Source organism: Salvia miltiorrhiza, chromosome 3 (genome assembly GCF_028751815.1).
Source record: "Salvia miltiorrhiza cultivar Shanhuang (shh) chromosome 3, IMPLAD_Smil_shh, whole genome shotgun sequence".
In the NCBI taxonomy this organism is placed as follows: Eukaryota; Viridiplantae; Streptophyta; class Magnoliopsida; order Lamiales; family Lamiaceae; genus Salvia; species Salvia miltiorrhiza.
This window is the reverse complement of record NC_080389.1, coordinates 38,307,158-38,319,567: the sequence shown is the minus strand read 5'-3', so window position 1 is coordinate 38,319,567 and position 12,410 is coordinate 38,307,158. Positions and strand designations below refer to the sequence as shown.

The window sequence follows — 12,410 nt, the reverse complement described above, 5'->3', positions numbered from 1 at the left end:
TTTAATTTTGCCATGTCAGTTTTGATTTGGGCCACATTGAATTTGAAGGCGAATTTCGAAATGAACTAAAGTTTATGTATCTACACTATAACTTTAGTGTTGACAATTAGCATAACTTACTAATAGTTTGTGAATTTACAACCAATTAACCCTCCAAAAAATATGTTGTGAAATACGAATCCATAAGAAAATAATTAATGCTCGAAAAACTCTTTCTAGATTAATAGTAGAAACTTTGAAAAACAAAATCTAAATATTTTAGTGAAATTTTAACTTGTAGTATTTTGTGTGTTAAGTGTGGTAGGTGAAAAAGTGAAAAGATGAATAAAGAGAAAAACTTTTACCATATAAGGAAATTGCTCAAGCTTCCCGGAACAACCCAAAAATGAATACTGCTCAAGTTTCGCGGGACGGAGGGAGTAACATTTATTAGATAAAAAATGTGTTGCTTCAATCTGATCATTGATTTTATATGACTTCAACTATAACATGAATTCATCTTTATATTATCACTATTAAATTGGTCCATCGCTTTAATACTCTATCCGTCCACGAAAAAGAGTCTCATTTACCTTTTTGAAACATCACATCATACATTTTCTCTTACATTTAACTATTAATTGTATTTTTATTCTACTTTTTAATTAAGAATGTACTTTTATTTTACTTACTTTTGTACTAATACTACCCATACAAATTGTACCTTTATCCCACTTACACATAATTTAACAACTTTCTTAAAACATGTGTTGAACCCCAAATGAGACTCTTTTTCGTAGACGGAAGGAGTATAATTTACACATTTTTTTAATCTCTGTACCTAAAGAAGTGAGCCACAAATAATGGGACAAAAAAGTATTCATCCCGTCCACACAAAAATTTGCAACAATTTCCCTTTTATTCGTCAATGAAAAGTTTGTCCCTTTCGTTTATAATATATAATAAGATTCATACAACTTCACTCGTAGACTATTACTTCACTAAGAGCATCCGCAATGGGCTTACTTGATAGCCTACTTGATAGTGGTTGTGTTATTGAGTAGGTAGTGCTGCATTTGGATTACTTGATAGTCTACTTGATAACATTAGTTTTGATTTTTATGTTTTTCATTTAAATTTAATTGCATAATTTAAATAACATATTTTTCTAATAGTTAAATACATCATTAAATATAAAATTTAAAAACACCTAAAACATAAAAAAAAAAATTACATAAAAATTAACAACACCTAAAACATCATATTACTCCATCATTAAAATGACATAATTAAAATCCTAGTCTAGACCACGACGCCTGAGCACGTCGGCGACCATGGACGCGTGCAATGCCCTTTGTGCGTCCGTCATGTGCGTCGTATCCGCGTTCAGGAGCTGCATATCGAGCTCCCTCTCCTTGATATCGTTCATCCGCTGGTATTGGGCGGTGAATGCCCTCATCTGCTGTGTCCAACCTCTCCACTATTTTCGGTGGAGGCTCCGAGCTCGTATGCGACGCTGATGTCTTCCCTTTCCCCTTCGCCGCCTTCGCCGCCTTGTTGCCAATGGGCCGGGAAGAGGAGATCTCCTCGCCCGACGCCGAGGTGGTGAAGCCGCCCTCTTCCGTAGTCTTTGTCCTCTTGGAGGCATGTACGTCTCCAACGAGGTACATCGACTTGAACTTGGGATTGTTCCGGAGAACTCTCCACGCGTTCCAATAGTTGAATGCAGCCTTTTGTGGGCTTCGAGCCTTGAAGAGGGTTTGGGCCTTGTCACGAATCATATCGTCAGAATGACCGGAAGGCCAATTGTTGCTCGTCTCCACCCAAATAGATTTCCAGAGACGCACATCCGCGCTCACTCGGGCCCAGTGGCCTTGAAGTTGCCGGATCTTAAGGTCGACGCCAATGATGGGGTTCACACGTGCGCGGATCTGGCCCCAATACGCCTCCCCCTTCTGATCCGTCCTACGGATCACGTCGTTGGTCTCCTCCGCCCAAACTTGGACGATAAGATCCGTATGCTCAGGAAGGTAAGTATGACCAATCCTTACTTCCTTGTCGTGCTTGATTTTGGTGGCCATTTCCTTCCTCCGGGCGCCCTTCTTTGGGTTGGAGGCACTCTGCTCTGCACTGACCGGTTCCTCCTCGGGTGGGGTCTCCTCCAAGTTGATTCCTCCCATATCGGGGTGATAATCGGAGGAGAGATCGGGGCACCAATTAGGATCATAGAAAGGGTTGTGTGGATCCATGAAGGAAGAAAATTCTTGAAGAGAAATGGAAGAGAAGAAAAGTGGAGAAGAAGAGATGTGAAGAAGAATGGAGGAGATGGGGTTTTTTAAAGAGGAGAAGAAGAAGAAAAAAAAAATGGAAACGGTCGGTCAAAGCACGCATATCGAGGCAAAGTAGTCAAAATTCGAATTTAAATTAGAATTTCTCTATTTATTTTTATTTTTTTTAATTAGGGCGCATGCATTGCACGCGCCTTCCCTCTCCCCCCCTTCGAGCATACTCGAAGACTCAAGTATTGCTCGAGTACCGCCCCCCACAACGCACATACTCGAAGGCAACGCCTTACTCGAGTAGGCACTCGAGTAAGGCGTTGCCGATGCTCTAACAAATCCATGCATTTTATTAAAATTTTGTGCTGTTCATAATGTGAATTTTTTTTATGGAGGAAGTGAGTATAAAATAGACACAAATTTTATTTTCTATTTGTTATATTAACATTAACTTAAATTTTCACTTATATTATTGGAATTCTAAAAAATAGATAACTTTGTATTCCATCCGTCCCATTAAAAGTGACCTATATTTTATTTTCCTCTGTCCCATTAAAAATGATCTATATTTTATTTTGGACTGATTTATTATAAGTGGTATAATTTCATAAATAAATTTTTTTAACATTTTTAATTTTAACCCTTTTAAAAATGTAGGTCTCACTATTTTTAATCAATATACACATTCTCGTTAATTTTCATGTTAAAAAATTTTGAGCCATAAAAAGGTGCGCAAGTGCATCTTAATTATGAGAATAAAATTGGGAAGAAAATGAAGTACTCCGTAGACTAGTAGTGACTAGTGAGTGTAGTTGCATTATTAAAAAAGAAAAAAGAAAAAAGGAAAAAAACAATAAATACGAAGGTGATACCAACTGACAATGGAAGCAGACGCAGCAGACCAAATTGCATTCCCAAATTCCTAATTCGCTGCCTTTTCATCGCTTTTCCCGAGATTCGTCTTTGGCAGTTACGCATCAGGCGCATTTTAGATTTATCACCTACTCCTCTTTTTCTTTCTCTTTTTCGCCGTCAACCAGTTCTCACTTCTCATCAGCTTCACATTATTACCTCGGCTGAGCTGTAGGAATTTCTGCTGCGTTTTGAGGTTTACTGCTGTTTGGAAATGGCGGATCACGGCAAGGCTAAATCGGACATCTCGTTCGCCGGAACGTTTGCCAGTAGCGCTTTTGCGGCTTGCTTCGCTGAGGTATACTTCTTTATTCCGGGCGACCTTCTTTATTCCTGGCGTGATTCAGTGTGGTTCATTTGCTCTAATCGTCTTCCTAATTTTAGGAAATCATTTGTTTAGGTTTTAATTTGTTTGTGATCTTCTGTTTTTACGCGAAATTAGTGGCGACAATTTCGGCGGTGATGTTTGAATTTTGGCGTTTTGTGTGGATCAAATTGAGTTTGCATGTCTAGGTTGTTGAGATTAGCTGTTGACTTGTTTGATCCGTAATTTTAATGCTCGAAGATTTTGTTGATTCTTTGGATGAATTTTTCTATACAACTTTGTTGTCTGTCTGAGATTTTGCTTGAAATTGATGTTTCTCTTAAGTGTAGTTGATTTGTTTCTCAACTTTGTTGAGTGCTGTGCTCATTTACCTTGTAATGAAATGATCTTAGTGGCCTTGGAATTGACACGGATATTTGTGTTTGAGCTAATTGATCTGTCTGTGATAGATTTGTACTATTCCATTAGACACTGCCAAGGTCCGGCTTCAATTGCAAAAGAAAGCTGTGGCAGGGGAGGCTTTGCCGAAATATAAGGGAATGCTAGGAACTGTAGGAACTATTGCAAGAGAAGAAGGGCTAGCTGCACTATGGAAGGGAATTGTGCCTGGACTACATCGTCAGTGCTTGTTTGGAGGTCTAAGGATTGGCTTATATGAACCCGTATGTTTTCTCTGAGTTTTGGTACTAATATTGTTTGATTTTGCTTTGATGATTCTTCACTTCTGTGCATATATTTGACAGGTTAGAAATTTTTATGTGGGGAAAGATCATGTTGGAGATGTGCCATTATCAAAGAAAGTACTTGCTGCACTCACAACAGGTGAGAACAGACTGCATGTTTTTCCATTTTGTTATGCATTTAATATATAGTTTCAAACAATACAATATCTCTTTACATGTATAGAAAGTAATTTGTATCTTGGTCTTCTAATGTTTTATCTGTGGATATTGTTAGTCTTTGATCAATGTTTGCTTTCGATATATAAACTGAAAGTTTCGCACGTTAACAGGTGCCGTAGGAATAATGATCGCCAATCCTACTGATCTTGTTAAAGTTCGACTTCAGTCTGAGGGAAAGTTGCCTCCTGGTGTCCCTAGGCGTTACTCTGGAGCTATCAGTGCGTATTCTACAATCGTGAAACAGGTTACATCACTAAATCCTTTTCTTTGTACTTATTGGCTGCTCCCTGCAAAATCTGCATTCAACTCCATGCCTCTTGGTTATACTTTTGTTGAAAATATAGGAAGGACTTACAGCTTTGTGGACTGGGCTTGGACCCAACGTTGCACGCAATGCTATCATAAATGCTGCCGAATTAGCCAGTTATGATCAAGTGAAGGAGGTATTTTCTTGCTTAATCATCTTCCTGTTTATAATTTTATCATTTTTAGCTACGAGCCAGTTTGATGTCTTGTGTTTTGACTAATTTTATATTTTCACAGACAATTCTGAAAATCCCTGGTTTCACAGACAATGTTGTCACCCATCTTTTTGCTGGTTTAGGAGCGGGATTCTTTGCAGTTTGCATCGGCTCTCCAGTTGACGTGGTAACTTAAGATACCTCTTTAATTTAATATTTTGCACATCTTTGCCAATCCATCTTGGATGAGGCTTGCTAATTGACTCAACTGGCTTTTTGTGATAGGTCAAGTCTAGAATGATGGGAGATTCTGCATACAAAAGTACATTGGACTGCTTTGTGAAGACTCTAAAGAATGATGTAAGTTCATTTTGTAATCCACGAAAAGTTTTGCTAATAGTTCATTGATTGAGGATTTATTTGGTTTGCTCAAGAATGATGCAAGCCCATTTCCTATTATTCGTGTAGTTATCTTAGATGTTCATCGTCAAGTGCAACCTATATCTAAGAAGATGTTGAATTCAATAACAAGTTTAACAAAATAAATGAGTAAAATCATTTTCTCATGGAGTGAATGGGTGGTGGCACGGTAATAGTTGAAGTACTCTCCATAACACTGCCTTTGAAATGTTCACCACCTAAATTGGCTTGAAAACCCTGGGAAACTTCTTGCAATTCTTCATAATATTCCACTAGGAACATCATTTTTATGCATCGTCATGTCTCTGTAATCTGAATAGTGGGAGTACAACAAATTAATAGTGGCTGCTGATTTCTGGATGACCTTCTCCTCGTATCAAATCTCCACATATTTCCCATGGTTTTACTTTTTATGCTCTAGATAAGAGTTTCCACAGTCTGAACTAATGAGCGAATTGAAGTAGCACTTGATTGCATGCTAGCTGCTGATAAATATGCATGATTTTAGTTACATCGATCCATTTTAATCAATGTTATGGTTGACAGGGGCCTTTGGCATTCTACAAAGGCTTCATCCCCAACTTTGGGCGACTAGGATCATGGAATGTATTAATGTTTTTGACACTCGAGCAGGTAATATTCTACTTCAATATGAACTTGTGAGCATTTGCAACCTATAACATATATAACATTAAACTCGTTTCTAATTGTTCGATTTCAGGCTAAAAAGTTCGTCAGAAGTTTGGAGTCGTCTTAAATAAAGCTGAAGAAAATAGAGGTGAGAGGGCCATCAAATGCATCAAACTCAGATTTCATCAAGCTGATTGGTTTTCGCCATTTATTTTTCAATAAATGATATTGAACTCACTGGGGAAAGAGTTGGAAGGCACAACTCTTGTCTCATTCATTGCATTGGATTCAGAGATTCGCATAAGAATATAGTTGGATGAAACTTCTGAGAATTATGCTCTTTCTTTCAAGATTAAGGAGCAAAAGTGAATGTATGAATATTATAGTATAACTAGAATTATTTAGAAATTGCATTGGCAAAAATAAAATTGACCCATTTCCCGTTGCACAACCATTTCCAGAAAACACAATTCAAACTTGAAGAACCTTTTTTTTTTTTGTTTTGGTAGAGTAAGAAATTTAAATGATTAGCAATAACTTTGGTTAATTTTTTCTAGAGTATAGTATCAATAACATGCATTGAATAAAGGTGTTGGTAAATTCCTTGTTTATGTAAAAATCTCTGTACAAAATTATATTCATTGGCGTGAACATTTATTCATGGATTCGATCTCATCAACATGAGAAACTCTTTACGATTCGATGTCATAAATTTGCAATTCTCGCACTGCAGTAAAAATATTGCATAAACCATTGTTAAAAACAAACTTTGTCTTAGGCCCAAAGAAAATTTAGGCTTTCGAATACTTTTGGTGAAGCCCAAAGTTAAGTAAATCGATTAGTGAGCTTATAATATAAGGGATATGTGCATTAAATTTGGGACTTTTGGAGGTAATTTAGAAATGCACACGACTTTTTTTCCATAGCAGAAATTATCTTCATTTTTTATTTATTTATTTTGCATACGATTTCAAATTTAGTTGAGTTGGCAATCGAAAATTCCGACGTGGCCATATTGGTGAAGAGAAAATCAAAACATCATTGTTTATAATTAAATATGAATTTCAAATCCACAAATTGTTCAATTAAAGAGAACTCACAATGAGTATAAAAAATGATTCACGATCATATTGAATCTATATTTCAAGAATGAGTTTTATAAAAAGTGAAGATTATCAAAATAATAATTAATTGAATTGTTTCAAAAAATAGATTATAGAAATGTTTTAAAGACGGACCGAAATAGAACGAAAGGAGTATAAAACAAAGTTTTAGTCATTCGATAACTTAGCTCTTTTAACACTCATTCGAAATGAAAAACTAATATTCTAAAAAACATGAATTATTTTGGAATCTTAAGTAGTCATTAAAAAAAGGAAAAAGCAACAAGTTAGTCCCTAATATAGACACTCTTGTTGGAGTAAAATTTATATTCTATTATATTGCCATTATATAGACATGTGATAGTATCCGCAGATGTTCTTCTTAAAATGAATACTCTCTCCGTCCATGAAAGAACTTCCTAAGAGGGAGTGGCATGGGTTTTAAGAAAAAATATTGTTGAGTTTATTGAGAGTGGATAAAAGGTTGTTGAGTGTATTAGGAGTGGTGAAAAAGTGTTATAATTAATATTGGGAGTTGTGAAAAGTGAAAAGTAAGAGGATTATAAGTGGTGGGGTATAGTCCAAAAATAGGTAGGAAGTTCTTTTGTGGACGTCCCAAAAAGGAAAGATAAGACGGTCTTTCGTGGACGGAGGGAGTACAATATATTGGTCAGTATCTCTAAGCGTACTAAGTAGCAATTGAGACTTATAAGAGCTGTCAATTTGCGATTTTTAAGCAGCAAACATGGAGTTATCTTTATGCGATTTTTATAGATATATATAGCCACGAATCTACAGATTTATTGAAGCCTAATTGGATCACAATTATAGATAGACTCTAATTTTATTGATCGAACTCTACTCAAGCTAGAACTCATGTTTCCATCTACAACTAGGAAATGATTAACTTTTGCTACAAGAGAAGATTGGAGACGTAAAGTCTATATAAAGAGGCCATATTTCGTTCAAGATGGCTAGTGAATTTCGTTCATAATTGATCTCGCAATGTAGTCGAGAATTCTTGTTCCTTCTAGGTGTCCCCCCGGACTTGTTACAGTCTGTAGTACCGTCACTGATACTGTACATTTATAGTAGAAGAGTGTTTGTGAGGAATACACTTGAGCATACATTGTAAAATAGTTATAAACTCTTATTTATTTGGTTCTTGTTTATCAAGGGATTATGTACGCCTAGGAAGTTAGTCATTGTCTAGCTTTCAATTGTCCACCGTTGGTGAGGTTTTGGGAAGGTATAGAGGCGTAGTATGAGAGAGTCTTATTGTATAAGTCCTTGTATATCTTAACTTCATATAATTGATAGTTTTCACTGGGCGAGGCCCACCAGACATAGATGTTTTATCACCGAGTTGGGTTATCATTTTGGTGTGCTATTCTTTACTATATATTTTTGATACATTCCGTGATATTGTATCTGCATACGTACCTGTTGCTACACATCTCACTGCATGTTCTACTGATTAGTTATTCTTTAAACTCTTATGGCCTCTGGCACCCTATGTTCAAGATTCGATCAATCAGGTCCCTCATGTTCCAATTTCGGTGCAATTAAGCCTCTCCGTCTGACAGTCAACTGACATTATTTGTAATTATTTATTTATTTATTTATTTATTTATTTTTACTGTTGCACCTCCTCTCGCTTTGTTCTTCGCTCTCCCATTGTTTCAAGCTTGGTTCTTCCTTTAGCATTGGCGGTCTCGAATAGTTGTTAAAGTAGTGTGAAAACGAGGAGTAGTTGGATGGCGGCGGCAGCTTCTTGTTGTTCCCAGAGCCAAGAATGAGTCAAGGAGGAGGCATCAACGACTGCTCCTTGTTGTTGTTCGGTGGTGAGAGAGAGAGGCAGAGGCGATAGCTCCTCACGGTCGTCGGCCGAAGTAAAAGTGGTAGAAGGTGGCAACCCTGCTGCTTTTGTCGTCGGCGAATAACAGTGACAGTGGCAGACGGTGGTGGCGGAGGATTAAGAAGATTTGGAGATTTTATTTTCAAAAAGAGGAATTTATGTTGGGGAAGAGGAAAGGGGAATCAAGAGGTGGGGGTGAAGGAGCAGCGACGGCGATTGCTCTTCGTCATCGACCGACGACCAAGAGAGAGAGTGTGTTACAAAGAGAGAAACATGAGAGAAAAGTAAGAGAAAAACAATTTGGGGTTTTGCGTGATTTAGAAAGGAAAATGAAAGAGCGAGGAGAGGGAGACACTGGTGGTGGCCGTGGTGAAAGTAACAGCGACACCCTTTACTGGGTAGGAGGCGGCGGTGTGAGGAAGAAATGGGAGAAATATTTTGCGTAATGGGAGAGAGAGCAATGCAGTAATTAAAAAAAAAAAAATTACAAACAACATCAATTTACAGTCAGATGAAGTGTCATAATTACACCCAAATTGAAACATGAAAACCTGATTAATCGAATATTGAGTACTATATGGGTGTCAAACGCCATAAAGGTGGGCTAAATTGTTAATTTTTCCTTAAAAAAAATTAGCTGTCATTATATTACATTTTTTTTTATAACTCATATCTTATGAATTCAACAGTACTATAGTCTATAAGAACTTCTTTTGCAAAATAAGATCATAACATCTCATAATAAGCTCTAGTTCTTTATATGTTGTTCGTTTTTCAAGCAAAATATGAGGAGAAACAAAAGGGATGTCGATCATCAGCTCAATTTTTTCTTCCATTGATGAACCTTGGAGATGTATTCTTGGTGTAATCTCAAATATAGGTGCTGCACTTTTCTGCAGCCCATCACAGCATAATCATCAATTTGGAGCTCATATCTTTCATAAACTGCTGGAACCGTAAGAACCAGAACAAGAGCTGCAAGGCAAAAAAGACCAATCATTTTAACATTCAACCCTAAATTCAGTAGCCTACAAACCAAACTCGATCACTTACTAATGTAGCCTAGGATGAGGAAACTCGTGAGGCTCCCAATCACGGAGACCGTGATGAGCACAAGTCCGACTCTCACAAACGCCTTCGAGTCCCTTCCGAGGGCAATGTCTTCGGACACGCAGAGTATTGTGTTCATGTAATTGCATATCAAAGTGGATGCTTCATTTACAGTTTCTTGTGAGAGATGGAGATGAGGCAGAGGAGGAGCAGGTCTGTTAGATCAATCAAAAATCATTGCCAATTTGTTATGTAAATAAGATTGTCTGACTGTCTTTTTATGCTTCAATTCATGTGCACTACTACTAAACTATTCTTTTACAAGCAAACCTTAAATTTCAAGAATGATGTGAAAATAGACCTCAAAATTCACAATTGGTGAGCAGCAGATAACTAACCTGTTCAAAATTGCTGCTGATTTAGCCCACAGGAAAAGAATGGTGAATAGGAGCAACAACACATTTGAGGTAAATGAGAGAAGTGTGTAACCAGAAATCTCAAACATCATCCAAGCAGCCAAAGTTACAATCAATATTCCCACTGTTAGATCTCTCCTTCTCCATAGCATCACATCTGCAACTGAAGAAAAAAAAGCCAAACTCTTTTTCAGATTTCAAAATTTACTGCATTTTGCAAATCTCATAGATGAGTGAGACCAATGACCAACACAATTTATTAATTTTTCCCCAGATGTGAGATCAAAGCATGAAACATCAACATCAAGACAATAGCGATCATAATACAAACAAATAAAATTCATATAAAAGAAAAAAAAAAGTTAATATATATTATTTCAACCATTAAAGACTTACCAAAACCTCCCCCAAGAATCTGATGAACAGTTCTCTGCTTGTTGAACAACGACGAACCCATTTTCAAGAATTCAGAAACAGAAAGAACCCATCAACTGATTCTAGTGAATCCAGTTCCAGAAAACCAGAGATCAAGATTTGGGAGATTAAAAAAAAGAAGGAAAAAAAAATTGATCTTTCGATTCTTTTTAAGGAAGTAAAGATCTGTTAGTTCTGTAAAGGCATGAATCCAGCCTTTTTTATTTTCTTGGTGTTGTTTATATATAGGTGTGAATGAAAAATGTGGACATGTGGGGTTGATACTCCTCAAATTCCAGCTTGAAAGGTTCAAAAATACTTTTCTCCACTGTTGTTTTCTTTCTTTTTCAAATTTCATATAAAATAATAAAGCTTCATTATTTCATAAAGTTGGGACTCCTGTGAAGATTGAACATGGATACAGATTTAAGGGAATTAAGGGGGCATGTGGGGTTGGTTTTTTCAAATTTCTCTTCTTTCCCACCGTTTGCCATTGGTGTTTTTTAGGGTGAGGATGGATGTTGTTGATTGTGCACAATTACTTTATTTTGCTTTATATTTAAGGGTTAATTGCATGAAAATACACGAACTTTAGTCACAATTTCATTTTGCACATGACTTTTAAAACTTACATTTTAAATCATGAAATTTACATTCCTTCCAATTTTTCCTTAAAATTGAGCTCCGGCCATCGGAGAGGCTGATGTGGCGCCTATGTGGCAGCCGGGCACGTGCCATTTAAATCGCCGGAAAATAACTTAGATGGCGTCGTTTTGAAAAAGAGTAAAACGGCGTCGTTTCCTTCTAAATTGTAGAATTAGGTTTAAATATCACAAAATTACCTCATTTCCTCACATTTGAATCAGAATTAGGGTTCCTCACCAAATAGGCGCAAATGTCGACTTCTTCTGCGACTTTTGGCCAAGTTCAGTCAGGCATGAACTCACTGGAGTGCTATTGTAAAACTCCGGTCAAAAAATCGATTTCGAGGACCAGCAGGAATCCTAGGCGTGAATTTTTATGTTGTGCTTATGGCTCGGTATGTGGTTGTCTTAAATTATTCGAATTTGAATTTGTTTTTCACCTCCTATTGAAAGCTTAATTATTCGAATTTTGTTGTAGTGTGACTTTTTTTCAATGGGTTGATTCTCAACCAATTCCACCATCTTCTCAATTTCAACATGTAAACTGCATGGAGAATATAAACTTTTGGGTTGGGGAATACTTCAAGATTTCCGAGTCAAATGTTGTCTTCTTGAAGCACAACCATGATCTAAGAGTTGAACTCTCCATTTTGGAGGCTGCAAAGAAGGGAAATGACAGACACATTCGAGCTCAACGTATTGTAATTGCAGGCCTTTTGGTGCTTGTGTTAGGTTTAATGTTTAGATAGATTGGAGATAGATAGGTGTGGTTATGGAGCAAAGACTGTACTCCCAATTTGTAGAATCTATTTTGAGTATTTGGTGGAATATTAATGCCTGAAAAATGGCCATTTTGTATGTGTAAACTTGTTGGAATATGAATGCCTGAAAAATGGCCATTTTCTATGTGTAAACTTGACAAGAAAATGAATGCTTGAACTGATGCATCAATAACAAAACAATAAAGCTGGATTCATAAACCAACTGTTATAAAACAAGAACCAAGTATTTCTTGTC

At 36.7% G+C, this 12,410-nt stretch overlaps 2 protein-coding genes across 2 annotated transcripts; one reads left to right on the top strand and one right to left on the bottom strand.

Annotated features, from left to right (window-relative positions):
- Positions 1–2,990: 2,990 nt before the first annotated feature.
- LOC131016597 (mitochondrial uncoupling protein 1) lies at positions 2,991–6,359 on the top strand. The gene is made up of 9 exons (XM_057945308.1): positions 2,991–3,468; positions 3,945–4,157; positions 4,239–4,317; positions 4,508–4,641; positions 4,742–4,840; positions 4,941–5,045; positions 5,144–5,218; positions 5,825–5,911; positions 6,000–6,359. Exons 1-9 carry the CDS (start codon positions 3,385–3,387, stop codon positions 6,033–6,035), a joined length of 912 nt encoding a protein of 303 aa, XP_057801291.1. The 5' UTR covers positions 2,991–3,384; the 3' UTR covers positions 6,036–6,359.
- Positions 6,360–9,580: 3,221 nt separating this feature from the next.
- On the bottom strand, positions 9,581–11,151 carry LOC131016596 (reticulon-like protein B12). Its single transcript, XM_057945306.1, has 4 exons — positions 10,732–11,151; positions 10,318–10,498; positions 9,923–10,134; positions 9,581–9,844 (listed from the first exon to the last, which is right to left on the bottom strand). Exons 1-4 carry the CDS (start codon positions 10,790–10,792, stop codon positions 9,684–9,686), a joined length of 615 nt encoding a protein of 204 aa, XP_057801289.1. The 5' UTR covers positions 10,793–11,151; the 3' UTR covers positions 9,581–9,683.
- Positions 11,152–12,410: the final 1,259 nt, after the last annotated feature.

Bases quoted from the DNA above. Each gene is read 5' to 3' on its own strand.
- LOC131016596 (XM_057945306.1), bottom strand. From the start codon at position 10,792: ATGGGTTCGTCGTTGTTCAACAAGCAGAGAACTGTTCATCAGATTCTT. The intron at 10,135-10,317 runs GTTAGTTATCTG...TTGATCTAACAG, and splicing joins TCAGCAGCAATTTTGAACAG to ACCTGCTCCTCCTCTGCCTC. The intron at 9,845-9,922 runs GTAAGTGATCGA...TTTGCCTTGCAG, and splicing joins CCTCATCCTAGGCTACATTA to CTCTTGTTCTGGTTCTTACG.
- LOC131016597 (XM_057945308.1), top strand. From the start codon at position 3,385: ATGGCGGATCACGGCAAGGCTAAATCGGACATCTCGTTCGCCGGAACG. The intron at 4,318-4,507 runs GTGAGAACAGAC...GCACGTTAACAG, and splicing joins ACTTGCTGCACTCACAACAG to GTGCCGTAGGAATAATGATC. The intron at 5,219-5,824 runs GTAAGTTCATTT...TATGGTTGACAG, and splicing joins TGAAGACTCTAAAGAATGAT to GGGCCTTTGGCATTCTACAA.